Raw genomic sequence first — 17,065 nt, forward strand, 5'->3', positions numbered from 1 at the left:
ATACCCAGCAATGGAGATGTCATACTCTTCATTCTCACTTTAATGACTGCCTCTTCATTTGCTCCCTCACTTCTTCGTGCAGTATTTCATAAGGAACATATCAGCAATTACAAAAAATAGCTTCTTGTGATAAATCTCTCTTTTACTTCTAATTGGGAACTTTCTTTCCCACTTCTTTCCAGCTCACACTTGAGCTTTTCCCAGATTATTAAATGGCTGCTGAAGCTGAGGCTATCACCATCTCTGAAGATCGAAATACATCCCTTACACTTTATATACTGTGACATGAAAGATGACATAAAAGGCCCTTGAAGGTAAGAAAGGGCTAACACTAGGGACAGAGAAAACCAAGATTTCATAACTTCAAGTGAAATTGAGATGTTCTTAGAGAGACACTTTCAATTTACGCCTACTATACTATTTATTTCCTTTCCCATCATTGCTGATTATGAGGATGTGCATGTGTAAAAGGAAGTTTCTTCATCTCTAATCAGACCACCTCTACTCCATGAATCCACAATCCACTGTTCGTGACATTACAAAATGAATCAGGCAGGAGGCTCAAGCCAGATCAGAAAGTGACAGCTTCTGTTTAGACAGATATCTTGGAAATTAGTGATGACAGTATTATACTGCATAAGCATTTCACTCTTAGCACTGTCTCTTTCTCTGAGGAGAGATGCAACAGAAAGAGTCACACAAGACAGATATTAGTATTAAAAAAATGATAAATTGGAGTGCTGATCTGTTCTACTTATATTCCTAGGGAAACAAAGGCATGTTTTGAATAGGACATCCATTCTATGTGTATTGAACACTGCCTGGATTTAAGAGAAGAAGCTTCTTAAAGCATCATCTTTGCATTATAGTATATGGTCATGTCATTTATGGTCTATCTTTTGAATTTGGCACGTATCAGTATATTGCTTCTGTCAGTCTTATTTTGGTGCTACAGAACTGACTTTGAGTAGGATATTACTCTTAAAAGAATGTGTTCTCTAACTGGTTTTACATTTCAGAAACAGGATCACATCAGAAGACTAGAGATAGGCACCCAACACCAGCGGTGTGTTGAGAACCTCCCTACACCATTCTGCAAAGATTTTAGCCAAAAGCTTGATCTGTGTTATATATATAAATATATGTATATATAGGCTAATAACTTAGCCATTAGATATGTATATATGTGTACATACAACTTGATAATTGTATCTCACATCTTCAGGTGGTCCCTAAATATTGTATCATCTAATCACATAAAAATGGCAGGTTTTATAATTTTATAAATTTATACAAAATAAGTTGTTAAAAGTCAACCAGTGAGATCTCAGTATAGATGCAAATCCAGTTTGTGTGGCAATAACGAGAACAGTCAGTTTACATAAAGCATTACAGCTGGGCTGCAGTCCGGTAGTTGTGTCATCACCAACGAGGCTTACCTCGCTGCCACTGGAAATTTTTCCAATAGACTCTGCATAGTCATGCTGACAGTGAGTAAGACCTTTCATTAGTGTTGTCCACAGTGACAGCCTTCCTCTCTGCTTTTCTGTCCAAGGACTGTCAGTGGAAACGTGTGAAAGGAGCTATAGCTCCTTCTTCTGGGTCTTAAGATTTCCAAGATTAAAGACTTGAAATCCCGCTAGGGCTCAGAGAAGTGAGTGGAAGGATGCCAGTTCCATCTTATAGAGCTCTCCATCACTTTTTTTTTTTTAAGTTCTGCTTTGCACATTCCAACTAACAGCATAATTTCAGAAGCAATCACATATTTATGGAAGTTAGTACAAAGAAGTAGGGGACAGACTGTAGGAATGGGGACTGCTAAGGAAACTGATTTTCTGATCCATATATGACATCTCAGTCATGTAACAGCTTGTAAACATTATGTGTAGAGTTCCAAATAGTAACTTTACAGATTTAACCAATCACACTTTGAAGGCTGTCACTGATCTACTAGAGCATGACTGAATCCCGTTAGAGTGCAGAACAGATTCTAAGCTGAAAGTCTTACATATGCTGAGTTGCTGTACTGGGTCTGGCTGAGCTGGAGTTCATTTCCCCACCGTAGCCCTCCCAGTGCTGTGCCTTGCATTGGTAGCTAGAAGGGTGTTGATAAAACACCGGTGTTTTGGCTACTGCTAAACACAGCATCAGCACTGTGACATTCCTTCCTCAGTTGAGGGCAAGATCCTGGGAGGGGACACAAGTAGGCCAGCTGACCCAAACTGACCAAAGGAATATTCCATGCCATATGACATCAGCTCAGATATAAAAGGTAAGGCAAGGAGCAGGAAGGTGGGCATTCCTTGTCTCCAATGGCTCCTGCTGAGGAACCATTTCCCCACTTTTCGGGAGTGGCCAACCATCGCTGCTCATCGGAAGTAGAGAATAAACTGTGTTATCTTTTGCTTTGTTTTCTGCACATGCAAGCTTCCACTTTACTTTTTGCTTTAAATAAACTGCCTTATTGCAACCCATGAGTTGTTTTTTCCACCTTACTCTCTGCCCTGTCTGGCTGGGATGGGGAGTGATAGAGCGGCTGGTCACAGTGGGCACCTGGCATCCAGCCAAGGTCAACCCACCACAGTTGCATATCTAGATAAGGATTTCAAAGACATCATGCATGCTACAGAGATGTAATAAATTAATTAATGGCCAGTCTCTTCGCGAACGAAGAACCGGGGAAGGTCTTTCCACCTTCCAGCCTGCGCATTGGATTTTTTTAGGTGAGACACAGTGTGCGCGGAACTGAGCCCACCCTTTAATCCTGAGGTTCATCTGCCGGGGCCAAGCACGCTTGGACGGCAGCAGCGAGGTCCTCAGGACGTAGATGGATTGCCTTACAGGGCTAACGAGCTCCATCTGCCCGGGGAGTGCCCTAACCGGGAATCGAACCCAGATCTCAGCGTTGACAACGCTGTGTTTTAGCCACTGCACCACCAGGGGCACTCGCAGAGATGTAGGCACGTGAAGAATTATTGCATGCAACAAAATTCATTGTCCCACGGGTATGCAACAAAGGTTTCTAGTCCTGCAGGGTAACATAGTCTGTGACAATACTGTGTGCTTCATCAAAGACTAACACATTGCCAAATTCCCTCATAAATAAGGACTGACTTCTGCAGAAGTGAGCGAGGTAGGTACCTGTGACTGCTACATGAATATTCAAGAAAGACATAAGTGACACCCTTATGATTTCAGTTGAAGTAGTCTAAAGCTGTTGAGATCTGTTTTGTTTGCCCACTTTATACATGTACTTCTTTAAAATGACAGCACAGTCTAAGTGGTCATTTGTTAGAGTTAATTCAATGGACAAGATTTCTGAAGACTTGTGAAATTCTATCGTCCTTCCAGCAAAATGTGGACAAAGTTAAATTAAGTGAGTCTTAAGAGACTTTGGAAAAAGCGTGGGTAGGAAGCCTGCATAGATGTGAAAGTTCTCAAAGGGCTGTTTCTATCTTGCCCAAGAGGGATAATTAGAATTACTTTGTCTATTTTTTATCTTCTTGTGTGAAGAAAGTTCAAGAGAAAAGCATGTTAGATGACTAGGTGTCTTCTTCTATTCTGAGCACTACATGTCTTATTTTTCTGGCTGAAAGCCTCTGAATGTTAATGCCAGGGGAAATTCTAGCCCCTAATATCAAAAATCATTTACTTTGTCAGGGCCATCTACCACATTATCATTCATATTAGTTTACACAGATCTTACAGGGTATCCTGTCTACCAGTATAGCTAGAAGTTAGCACCCTCTTGTTTGTTCAAAACCTGCATTTCACTGTTGAATGGGCTGATATGAAGCCTTTTTCTCCCTTAGATAACTCCAAGAGCTGAAAAATTACTCTGTTTAAACAAGCTTCCTGTTCTTTCCTTTCCTAGGGTGGAAAGACTGCTTTTAATCAAAGATTGTGGCACTGTGGAAGAGAGATTCCAAGTGTGCTCTCTGATAAAACAAAATAAAACCCCCACCTTTGACTCCAACGTATTTCTCAGGACCAGCCAGAGTCATAAGTGTCTCCTAACACTGCTCTTTGTAAGATATTTTTTCTTTCATTTAGATGAAAAAAAAAATGAATTAGAGGTATTTGGGGGGGTTTTTTAGCTATATTTTTCCCAATTAAAATGAATCTTTGTCTCCTTCAGCTTTTCTCCAAACAGTAGAGAAATCCGAAGCTTTTCTCTTGGCGCTGTCTTTGGGGAGTAATATCTTTAAGTACTTCAAGGCCAGATCCAACTCCCTGACATTTGTCTGCCTTGAACTTGCAAAGCGCTCATAAGTTTGTTAGCCTCCAAAGTGTCAAGGAACTGCAATGATCTTTAGACACAATCTATGTGGGAGGTTTTGCAGAAAGAGCTTCATACAGCACTACAACCTACAACTTGTTCTAGTGAACTTGTGTCAGACGAGGGCAAATAAAATCCCCTGAAGTAAAGTAGATATCCAGTTGCGCATGTAATATTGGGAAGATTCACGAATAAAGGAGCTCCTCTGTATCCAACTTTTATTGTCGTCATTTGCCACAGGAAGGTTGGTTTGAGCTCAGATTAAACAAATCTAACTTAGAAACAGGAACCAGACTAATTATAGCTTTATCATATACAATGAAACAGATATTCAAGCAAATATTAAGGCATTGTTTTTCTTGGAAACTTGAACTTCATGTGATGTTGCAGGAGGGAGGAGTTGAGTTTGCTGAAGTGCTGAGTTTGCCCAGGCTCTACTTAGGGCCCCACCCTCAGACAATATAAAAGTATGGAAGGTACGGAAAAAGTATGTGATCACAGAGGTTGGCACTGCAATGGCAGCTAATAATCTGTTATAGGTTTTTACCAGCAGCCTAGGAAATCAGTCCAATCTCTGCTGAGTAGCATTGCAACAGAGCTCCTCAGATAAGCAGGAGCCAAGAAATGGGCCAAGTTTTGTAAACAGCTGAATCCAGGGACACTGAGGACCGGATTAATTGCACAAAGGTTTATGCAAATCTGCACATTCTGAAATCTCTACTTTCCAGCAATCAGATCAATCAACTTCCAGACTGAAGTATCATTTCCAGTGACTACATAGTAAGGTGCTCAATGAAAAAAACCATTGTATAGGTTATATATACATACAATATACAAATATTGTACTACAATTCTAGTTCAGCTACCATCAGTTTTAGTGTAAATAAAGGAAAGAGGAACCGTGGAAGTAGCTTGAAAAAGATTGAAATTTCAATTCAAATTTTACGCTCTCTTCCAGGACAGTTAGCATTGCTCTTGTACGCTCTTTTGCTTCGCAGAGTCAAAGCTAAGACTCACAGATTGGGGAGCATTTATTCTAAATTATCAAAGTAAAGGAGCAGTTAATGATTTGAATACCCACAGTTTAAGTTAAATTAAGCTGTACAGGGACTCTTTTTGAGCTATCATTCTAAATGAAGAAAATATCTGTGCCCTTCCAATGCCAAATACATTTTATTCTTTCACAAGAGTTTTTATCATTTCCAGTGACAGCATAACAGACATTACCAAACAGCAGACTCCAAAGAGATGTTTAATTCATCCTGAGAACTCATAACCTCAGAAAAGAGATAAGATTTTACAAATTTATTCCTCTCTTTTATTTCAATTACCATGTTCATGTTTGAGACAAACTCTAACCCAAACTTCTGGCCAGAAGTCTATTGCCAGGTAAGATAGCAAATCTAAATCAAATCACAAAGATCTTGCAATAGGACTGCATAACACAATTTTCACTCTGTAGTAAAAGCTTCACTTCCCTGTTTTCCTATTGGAATTCACTGATGGCAAAAGTTGATTATGTACACGTGGCAGGAAGTTAAAAGACTATGTCCTTTAAGAAGTTCTATGTCCAAATGTCCAAAGCTATGTTCAAGTTCAAACACTAAAAAAAGAAAGTGTTGAGTGGTAAAAAAGGAAGATTGCTTACACTAATGAGATCTTCCTCCGTTAACTCTCTCAGGGTCTTTCAAAACCAGAAACTAAGAGGCTCTGCTGTAACCAGTCAACTATATCCATACAACAAAACCCACCATCAGCCTGCAGTTGTGACCCTTTCATGGCTGTCAAATTAAAACACACAACAACAGGGAGCACCCCCTTCTTTCTTTTCAGCCATCAGTTCATGCAAATTACAGAAGACCAGTAGTCTTTGCTTAGCAACAAGACTGCATGTTCACCACTGACCAAATAATTGATAAAGTAGTGAGTATAAACAAATCAAATCATGAAAAGAGATGCTCTCCTCCACTGACTCATCCATGCAATTTAAAATCTCTGAAATAGGAAGAATAATTCATTTATCTAACAGGCTCACCAGAAACAGAAAAGAGGCCATCTATAATACTGCTCTCCAGACCACATCTCTGACACTGAAACACAGGCACACAACAATAATTTCAAGCAGGGAGAAGGATTGCTAAATATACAAAAAATTATGTATTTTTACTGAGCCATGAAACTTTCCCATTTGCTTATGTCTAAGACTCATTCTATTATTTTCTAGAGTTAGGGTTAGTACACATGAGCTGTCCTGACTGCTGTGGGACGCAAAGGGCACTGGAGAAGGGTGCTGAACTGCCAGCCCTTGAGTGCCTCCACCTCCCAGGGTATCACAGAGCTCATTCAGGTAACTGCAGAAAAAGTTTTAATTACTTACAGCAGGATGTCCAGCACAGTAGGTGTAGCTAGCATGAGACTGGTAGTGCAAGCTTGCTCTTGGAAAGGTGTATGTATTCCAAGCAGGTTGGCTGCTATTCCATTGGGAGCTAAAGCCAGGGCTCATGGTCACTCTTGATTTACTGTTTTGGTACGTTCTCACTGTGGAGCTGGACTATCAAAAAAGAAAGAAATGCAACGTAAAAATAGCTTTTAGGGTAGAATACAATTAATGCAGCTACATATCATCACTGTGCAGATATATATAATGACACATGATCTGGAACAAGCTTCAGTGTTTCCTGCAAGGAACAGGGAAAAGAAAAACTGGATTCCTTCAAAGATATCAGTGAAAGAGCTATGTCACTGTAATGCCCAAAAGCAAGACTGATGACTGTTACACTTCACGCTGGGATATAAATCAAATGGATAATCAATAAGTGATAGAAGTTAGGGGATGTTCTGAAAATGTGTAGAAGGTACAATATCAAGATTAATAGTAGAAACTTCTATTTTTTTTTTTTATATTGACATTTATTGAACTCCTGATCAGCTATGTCCATTTTATGGTAAATGGCAGTTTGGGGCCAATGTTTAGATGTATTTCTTGAAGTCTTGAAATCCCACCTAGTGGTTAGGTAAGGCCAAGCCATCACAAAGCTACATTTCAAATATGTAACCTTCTAAGCAGACTATGAAATTTCATGACGTGTTTTAATTTCTTAAAATAAAGAAATCCAAAATCCTAAATTTTTTTTTTAAATTAATTTAATAACTCCATCTACAAGCAACCCAGACTACAGATGTGTAATTCACATGCATTCTTCCTGTCTTTCATTTTACTTTAACTGCAGCTTTCTGCTTCTAGTCCCTGTTTTATAAAAAATATTCCTAATAAACACCTGTTATGGGTGTCTTATTAGGGCAGCAAAAAAATATCAATTTTTAAAAAGAGTAGAAGGTGCATAGAAGTGGATGCATTTTTAACAGGTATTTAGGCTGGTCTTCAAAGACATGCAAATTTACTTTTTACTCCATATTCTGCTCTGCATTTGGGTTTTGCTTGCTTTCTTTTTATTGGCAAAGGTGTTCTAAATTTCCTGTGCAAATTTACCCCAACTAATTGTAATTATTATAAAACTAAACCTGTTCATTTTAAAGCATTAAATTTACAGTGACCTTGTTAATACAGTGAAAGGTTCAGAAATATGAACACAAATAATATTTCTTTGAAATGCTTATTAAGTGTCCCTGTTAGTAAATTGATGCTATCAATTTCAAAAGCTATACTCAAGAATGACACTTCATTTATTTTTACCCGCCTTTCAAAGACAACTTTTATACACCATATATGTAGCATTAACCAAATATCAATATGGGCCACCACCCAACAAGGTGTTTCACATAGTCCAAGACCATTCTTACCCTGAAGTGCTTACAAGATAAATGAGAAGGTCAGGGAAAGTATGAAAGAGCAGAGTCTGGTGCAGAAGCACAGAAAACAGCTTCATAAACATGATTTTCAGTTTTGTTTCAATGCTTCAGCTCAGTTTCATTGGGAAAGAATTAGAGAAATAGAAGGAAAAAAGGACAGAGAGAAGGCACACAAAAAGGTTTCAAGGACACATTCTAACTATAAAAATATATGCCCTGTATAATCTTTCCAATTTTTAATACTGTATTTAGATGAGTTGGTTGCAGAAACTACAGGCCACGCTGGCAAGCGCTAAACATGCCCTCTTTACTTCATTTAATTTTTAAAAGTTTAAGTACACAAAGTTTGCCTCAGTTATCAATTGCTGTATAAACTTTAAGTTCAAGAAAAGGCCAAACGACTTCCTGCATGTGTTTATTTCCTGCACCGCCGTTTAGGAAGTCTGAAAAGAGCAGTTTCCGCTCACCAGCTCTCAATATCTCGACAGATTCGTCTCCCGCCCCCACCCCTAAGAGAAGGATTCCTGCGGTGTGATTTCTAAAAGATTTAACTTACGACTAGCTGAACACAAAGCGTATGAATGAACACTAAAACCCACACTAAACCCTCATTAGTCTCTGTGTGTGACAAGTGGTTACTTTGTTCTTACAAAAGGCTTTAGGAAAAAAAAAATCTGCCCCTACAGTTAAAGGGGCTTATTTGAAATAAATCTTTTTATATGAATTTAAATCATGAAAAATCAAAGGAAAGAGGCTACAGCTACAGCTAGGAAAAAAAAAAAAAAGAGGAGTTTTAAGTTTTTTTTTCCTTTCCCCTTTTCCCCTCTTTCCCCAAGGAGCAGAAACTGCATTTTCTTTCCTTTGACGCATTACTTATCTTTCAGATCACTCCTCAAAGACAAATCTCTCTTTCTGGGCCCCGGTACACTTTCTTGTACATGAGAGATGAAGGCCAGGTTTTGTTTCGGCCAGATCAAATAGGTTTTTGTCCATAATGTACTTCCCTGTATAAATTTCTTCCCTTTATAAACATCAGGTATTCAAGTGTGGCTGCTTATTAACTCCTCTTGAGAAGTTCATCCCCCATCAAATATTCTGTGAACATTGAGCTGCTCTATCCCATCAATAGCTTCGCTCCTTCCTATTATTACTGATCAGTTTACATTGTATGGACCAATGGAAAATATCAGTGGCTGATAGGATGTTAAGATGCATTGGCACCTGTGATAATTGTTAACTGATTATTTTCACTATGGCCGAGAACTCCACTACAGTAAGGAGAGATGCTATTGGCACTACACAGACACACACAATATCTGTTCCTGTTTTACAGAACAGGAGCAAAACTGACCCTGTTTTTTAAACTGCCTGTCTTAGTTGCTGAACAGCCCTCTGTCTGTTGACTGAGTTTTGTTTCTTGCTAGTATGCTACACAAAACGCCTTCCCAGATCTGCCACCACGCTGGAGGCATGGTTCAGCCCCAGCACTAACTCCAGGCACAGAGAAGAGCCCCTCTGCCTCCTTTCTATTCCTTCATCCAGGTCTTTCCTCACAGAGGGTGCATTAGGAACAGTGAGCCATTCAGACCGCCAAGGATGTGCTGGGTGTCCTACTCATGCAGGTCACTCAGGATGCAGAGGCAGGAAGCGAGATGCTGCTCCCCCTCAGGGTAGCTGGGAGCCACGAGGGGAAGGTCCCTGATGGGAGAATCCTCTCCTCTGAATGGCTTTGGGGGGAAGCTACCATGTCTGACCCACTGAAAGCTGCTCTTTCCGTTGAATCATGTCCAGGAAAAAACAAAACAAAACAAAACAAAAAACCCACAAAGCAAAACAAAACAAAAGTCACTACACAAAGACATTCCCAGGATAATTGGCCTTGAAAGCTTGAAGATATCCAGACTGTCAGCCAGAGAGGAGACATTATCTGCACCACCAGCTGCTAAGTCCTGTGACAGACTCATACCCTTGGGTCATTGGGGAGCTAGGATGTGAGATCAGGGACCCCAAAACTTTAGTTTTTGAATTCAAGGTGTCCTCTGATCTACAAAACACTGCACATCTCTGCCACCTTCCCAGCACAGTGCAGAGGCAACTCTACTGTGGGAAAGAAAGACACTGAATCAACTGGAAGAGCCGTGAGGGAACAGTGGTGTCCTGGGGGTAGGTGCCCAGGTGTTGGCAGTGCTGGGCAGCCTCTGTGAGGTGAGGCCAGGGCTGCACCAGTGCCAAGCACAGCTGGTTCCAGCTGGCTCCCAGTGACCCACCTCAGGGCATGGTTGAGCCCTGAAGCAGGGATGGTGGCACTTCTGGGAAAAAGTATTTTTAAAAGGGCAAAACACTGCCTTGGAGTGAGGAAAAAAGTGAGAAACATGTCTATGAGCACCCAGGGAGGAGGCTGAGGAGGATTCCCTTGGGACCCTGGAAAGCCCATTTGGAGCATGTGTGGGACAGGATCTATGAGAAATCCCATACTGGAGGACGTGGAGATGTCCTGAAGGCCCACACCTACATTAGAGCAGAGGATGAGCATGAGGACCAGAAGAGAATAGCTGCAATTCCCCATACTTCCTGTGCCAGCAGGGGTAAGAAGAAGGCTGAGGCTCAGGAACAGAGTAAGGCTGAGGGTGGGGAAAAAAGCAGGGGGGAGAAGGGATGGGTATTGTCTTAATTTTCCCTTCCTTCTCACTAACCAAACTTATTTTAACTGGCAATAAATTAATTTTCCCACATTAAGTCTGGTTTTGCCTGTGAAGCTACCTTCTTAAAGATTTCCCTGTCTTTATCCTGACCTACAAGCTTTTCCGCCTTATTTTCCACCCCTGTTTTGTTGGGGAGCAGGAGTGAAAGAGCCTCTGGGTGGGTGTCTGGCAGCCAGTGAAGGCCAATGGACAGGTTTTGTGGCACACAAGCTTTTACTCTGGATTTAGAAGTGTATCTGTTTCCCCTCAACTATTGCAAACAAATTCCATCATGAAAAAGTATCACCTCTCAACTATTGCAAACAAATTCCATCATGAAAAAGTATCACCTCTCCCCATAATCCTGTCTTACTTTTTTATCTCTTAGTATGTCAATGGCAGACACCACTGCCAGTTCTGGAACAATCTGGTCAACTTTTATCAGAAAACTTCTGCAGAAAGTTATCAAATCACAAAAAAACCCACATCCCCCAAAATAACAACAATCCCCCAACAAACGAACAAACAAAAAAGTAAAACAAAACCAAACAAAAACCCAAACAAAACAAAACCAACAATAACAAAAAACAACTAAACGAAAAAGAAACACCAACCAACAAAACCCTGTTGCCCTCCTTGCTATGTTTTGCCGGAAACAAAAAAATATTACAAAGCAAGGGGAAAATTTTCTTTTCCTTTGATAACTCAGTCCAGTACCTTTATACCCTAAAGGCCTGATGTAATCTAAAATCGAGATCAATAAAATTTAAATGTCTAAGCATATTTTAAAGTATAACCCTTTTTTTTTCTATGCCTTAATTTCTCTGGTTTATAAGTATGGATAATCTTACTTTAAAACTTCAAGACTAATCTTTTCCTCATGTTTGTAAAAGTTTTGAACATTTTTGGACACAAGCATGAGTGAAGCACAAAGTGTTATTAGTATTATTACTATATCTTGAGCTTAACTGCTTTCAGTTCTTAGTACTTGTAAGAGCTGATGTGTGAAGTCCAACAGTGGAAAAAAACAGAACATAGTATTTATGGAACAATTTTTATCATCCAAGTACTGTGCAAATTTTAAATAGTGGCAGTATTTTTGACTGGAGCAACACTTCCAACTATTAAAGATGTTTATAATATGTGTAAGAACTAGCAGCCACTCCTTTCTATTTGTATGCAAATAAAGCACACCCTTTGACTAGGATGTTAGACAACATGGACAGTTCTGCCATAGTCTTCATGTCATCACACCTGTGCCCTCCACTCTTTTGCACTACACCATCACCATGCATGGAACTAAGAGGAAAAATGTATGTTAATTTCTGAAATACTACCTCACATCAAAAGCACGATTTACTAGCTCTATTAGACACCTTTCTGTCAACTGTTCCAAGATGCTATGATTATTATTGGCTTTGGCACTCCAAAAGAAGAGAGAGGCTCAAATATTATCCTCTACATTACCTCTTGACTAACATTGACTTAAAAAAAAAAAAAAGGCAAGTGAGATTAAAGAGGTGTAAATAACATCTGAATTCAGCCTCCCACTACCTCATCTTTTAAAAGCAACTTCACAGAGCTATGATGTCATTTTCTTAGCCCACACAGTTTGAGTTGTTTCCAGTCCCCTGGATTTTGATTATAGAATGATTTTGTCTTCAGCTGCATCTTCTGGGGTTTTTTCCTGAAAGGAATTGCGATTGAATGGGTGTCCACTCTCTTCCCACTATCTCTTCAAGGGATTTGACATCCCTTATTTTGGATGCTAAAATGACTACAGGAAATGGGAAAAGCCAAAGAGAGAAACTGCTATTCTGGAGATACTGCTTGCAGGAACTCTATATGCCTGTATTTGGATCAGACTATGATACAAAGCATAGTCCTATGTTCTTAAAAGTTTGGACGCTTTACAAAATACTACCGTTCCCATAGAAATCGAAGCTTTCCTATAACCTGCAAAAGTAAGAAATTAAAATAGCTGCCCTGGAACGTTATTGCATGAGCTAAAATGCTGCATTTGTTTTCATGCCCAGAGAAAATATGAAACTGGCAAACCAAATCCGAAGTTAGTTCATCACAAAATCCACCTGAGAGACCCTAAAGATTGTGTTATTTAGGAACTGAAGAGTGAGAGTATTTTTTCTTTTGGGGTTGTTATAAAAACTAAACATAGAAGATATTGCAGACTTTTTTTTTTTTTTTAACAGCAGGAAAGAGGAATTTTGTGCTGGTACTTTTCCCAACATAATCATTCACTATAGGATGCAAATCTTTTACAGTCTAAAACCAGATTCTATCTGTTTCAGTAAGAACAGTTTCTAATATTTGGCCACTGCCAATTTCAAGTTTATCAAGTTTGTGTCATAACCTTCACAAAAAAACTTCAAAGACATTACCAAATTTGAGAGAAAAATTGTTTTTCCAGACGTGGCATTGAAACTCAATATGCTTTACCTGGAAAAACAGGATCAACTGAAAGAAATAGCATTCCACTGAAACCACAGAGAAATGATGAGGTTGTATTTCAATATCTCAGCATACATGTAATGTTATAGCTCATCCAGTAGATCCAAGAGCACCGAGAGCTAGTCCACATCACGCCAAAACTCAGGGTGTGCAACCCATCTGCCCCCTCTCAGTAGGTGAGAGAGGAATGCTCTCCATGGGATAGCCTTGCTTGGCTGAAAAGCTCCCCGTCAGCGAGGTGAAGAGGACCCAGGCCTGCACAGCTGGAATACTTAAAGCTGGGGCCCAGTAGAAGTACTAAGTTGAGAGACTTTTTAGGATAGGACTCAAATAACTCTTAAGGAATGCATTTTATAAAAAGAGTTTGCCATTCATTGTTATTTTTTCAGAGAGTTATGCCTTGAAAACAAAATATATATGGGTTTCACACTTTTCTGGTTAGAACTGCTGTCATTTCCAGTGACTCAACACTGTAATTCATGTTGTACTTTTAACTGTTACTTGAATCCTAAGAGCATTTTTTTCCTGGGCAAAGTATGAAACATTGCTCTTGTAGTCACAAGAGAGCAAGAACGGGAGCTGAAAAAAGTGAAAGCCTTCACAGTTTGAGGAACAGGCTACAAAGAGCCTGGTTTTCTGCCATCTTATTGTCCCCATCAGCATCAAGGAGTAAAGAATAAGTAACAAAAGATAGGTCAGTGGTAATCCAGATTAAAGATTTAACTACTCTTGGCAACCTATGTGGGACACCTCTGTAATTCAAAATTGCTGTTACCTGATGGCTCTCTGGGCAAGAGACAGCTGAGTTTCAGTGGTCCTCTGCTCACACACACCTCCCCTAAAGCAATACCAACACCACTTTCTCAGCAGGCAAACTCAGTGCAAAGGCCAAGTAAAAGTCTCAAGAAGTGCTCCTGTACTTCAAACTGATTTCTCCAGAATAAGAAAAGGAATTTTGCATGTGTAAGGGACACTTGTATTGGTTTTGGTATTCATGTTGTATCTAGCCATAGGGAATGGGAATACTCGTGCTTCTGGACTGCTCATTTGTATGTCTTCCTTCCACAGAGAGTGAAAGGAGACTTTCCAAAGGATATTTTTTTATTTGTTTATCTTTGTTACATTCTATTTAAAAAGTAAACTAGGATTAAAATATATGTCGTTAGATGGGATTCTTTTTGGTCTTGTTTAAACCTTTAATTTAGGTCTGAACACAGTGACTACCTTGACCCCAAGTAAGGCCATGTCAAAGTTTCTTCTGATCAGAATATTATTTAGTCAATCTACCGTGATAAATTTAAGTCAGAACAACCTCAGAAGGACAGTGAATATGACCTTGTAATGGTAGGTCATTAAGTAATTATTTTCTGAAAATAAAACACACTGGCATTGGTTAAATTTACTCCAACCTTTTTTACAACACCATGGTTACAATTTAAAGTAGTAAAGCATTATGTTAACCCAAGATGAGCATGACCTGAGTGTTCCCAGTAAACTCTGGTAAGATAGCATTGGTTAAGATCCCACCACAGATGACCTGCACACTTCTTATTTCTAGAGAAGTCACCCATATAAAATAAATCACTCGGTGCAATACTTCTGTGCACCTACTGCTCATCTGTATGGAGTGACTGGAGAAAAGGATGTTCTTCCATGAGTCACAAAGGCAAAGAACTTGAAGGAGAGAATTTGTTCAGGATAAGAAAGTCTAATGGTGAACACTATTCTTAAGGAAAGTTGTTGGTTACATACAAAGCATATCACATTAGGTATCAGATCTTGGCAGATCTCTCCAGAGTAGTATTTTTATGAGGTCTAAGAATCCCTCTCTCACATATGACAGTTGACAGTCTTGAGGGACTTTTCTGCAAAGTACACAGCAGTACTTGGGACTTGCAGCATTCCCTTGTTAAAACAGAGGACACAAAGGGATAATGCAAAAATTGAAAAGCAAGAATTATCATTATAAGTGCATTTCTTAGAATCCCCATTCGCAGGTAGAGAGCTCTTGCATTAATTTTGTGGTAATTATTTTCTATGCAGACCTACCTATCACTGACAGAAACACAAGTTCAGGAGCTTTACTGATTAATGACTGATTTTAGCATTCACCTGTGTGCTAAAGCGGAACTTTTTACAGACAGCTAACGCTTTTTGTGAAACTCATTATTTCTTTATAGTTTGGGGAGAAAAATAATTATTTCATTAACACTTGAATCCCATCCTCTTCTACGGTACCCAAAGGTGTGTTTCACTGTGTTCTGCAGTATCTTTTTTTCCTGATGTATCTGTTTACTACATTTATATTGAATTACTCCCTGAACAATAAATCAACCAATGTCTTGGATACAAAATGATTTTCTTCACACTAGATCTGCAATATGCAACTTTTTTTAGACAATCCCAAGAGTAACAGCTGGCTGACAATTTAAGCAAGTCTGCAACATTAACCAGTGAGTGCAATCCAGACTCAGCTACCAGGGAAGAGGGATGCTTATGAACAACTGAAAAATGTCTGTGGCACAGCATCACTGCTACAACTCTAGCAACTGATAAAAAGTCAAATTTCTTTCCTCAGCTGCAATAGAGAAAGTGTTGATTCCAGCATCACATGCATATATTACAAGCTTTCATGTCCACAAAATGCTTACTTTACTGAATGCAGTGCAGTTATGAAATGCATTTGGCCACTGGGAAGAATTCTATAAATCCTACAAAACTAACCAATGTACCACTCTCCAGCTAACTCCTGTGGATGGGCTTGCATGCTTTTGTAAACATCACTGTGGGATTAGGACATTTATCAAAGCTATGATTTCCTTCCTGCAATGTTATATCTATTGTATACTAGGAGTTCTGCAGGTGCATGATTTATCCATCCTGTCATTAGCTACAATACCCCGCAAACAGTTTTTATTTTCTGCTGGAGAAACAAATACTCCTCCCATAAATTGTTTTACTGCTGATTGGGGAACAGGCTCCTGCTCCCTTGACAATAAAACAGCTTGCTTTCTCTGACCATGGAGTTATAATTTCCAGCACAAAAATCTGAAGCTCAACATCACTTCTTATGGAATTAAATAATATAGGGAAAATTATAGCTCACTTTTCGGTATCAGACCTGAACTCTTGTTATCTCTTAAGTGCCAACACTTTTGATCACTTGAGGGACATTACAGACAATATAGCCCCTAAAGATCCAACCAAAAAAACATAGGAGGATGAAGCAAGCGTCACATAAATTAAACAGACAAAAGTACTTTTTAAAATGAAAATAAAAACCCAATATGAGTTTTGTTACTGCAATCAGGAGTTGTCAAAGCTTTCAGTGTGGCTGAAAATGTTCAGTGAACATTTTAAAAACCAAGGAAGCAAACTGGATAGCCAGAAAATTCAGAAATGAAAAGCGATTTCTTACTCAGTGAAATCATACTCAGGCCTTTCACTCAAATTAATTATTCATAGAACCACATATATTGTATATGACACATTTGAATGTGAAAAGGCTAATATCCTCTGGCTTTTCCAGTACTCAGTTGATCCATTAGAAATGTAATAGTCAGTCGAACAATTCCAAGACTTCAGTAGGACAGATGAAAAATAAAAGAGAAAGCAGAATGAACTACAAAGAGAAGAAGAAAATAAGAAATAAGATATTTTCAAGACCAGCTCTCAGGGTACTCAAAATCAATTTCAACTGCCTCAGATATCTGTCAAGTATCAAATACAGAACAGAGGAACATGCACACAGAGCTACAGAGTTGTCTAGAAAAGCTGCTTTTTCTTCCCTTAAGCTTTGGGCACTCATATTGGAGAAAAGAGAGAG

The 17,065-nt window shown here is 39.2% G+C and overlaps 1 protein-coding gene across 3 annotated transcripts in view; it reads right to left on the minus strand.

Annotated features, from left to right (window-relative positions):
- RBMS3 (RNA binding motif single stranded interacting protein 3) overlaps window positions 1–17,065 on the minus strand; it is a 597,177-nt gene that overhangs the window by 483,943 nt on the left and 96,169 nt on the right. For all 3 annotated transcript variants that reach the window (XM_027897820.1, XM_027897776.1, XM_027897784.1), the window contains exon 2: window positions 6,657–6,830. In XM_027897820.1, the coding sequence (XP_027753621.1) occupies window positions 6,657–6,782 (126 nt within the window). In that variant the 5' untranslated portion in view covers window positions 6,783–6,830. The remainder of the gene's footprint in view (window positions 1–6,656; window positions 6,831–17,065) is intronic.

Source organism: Empidonax traillii, unplaced genomic scaffold (genome assembly GCF_003031625.1).
Source record: "Empidonax traillii isolate 1590-97213 ecotype Southwest subspecies unplaced genomic scaffold, ASM303162v1 scaffold19:size3308961, whole genome shotgun sequence".
NCBI lineage: Eukaryota > Metazoa > Chordata > Aves > Passeriformes > Tyrannidae > Empidonax > Empidonax traillii.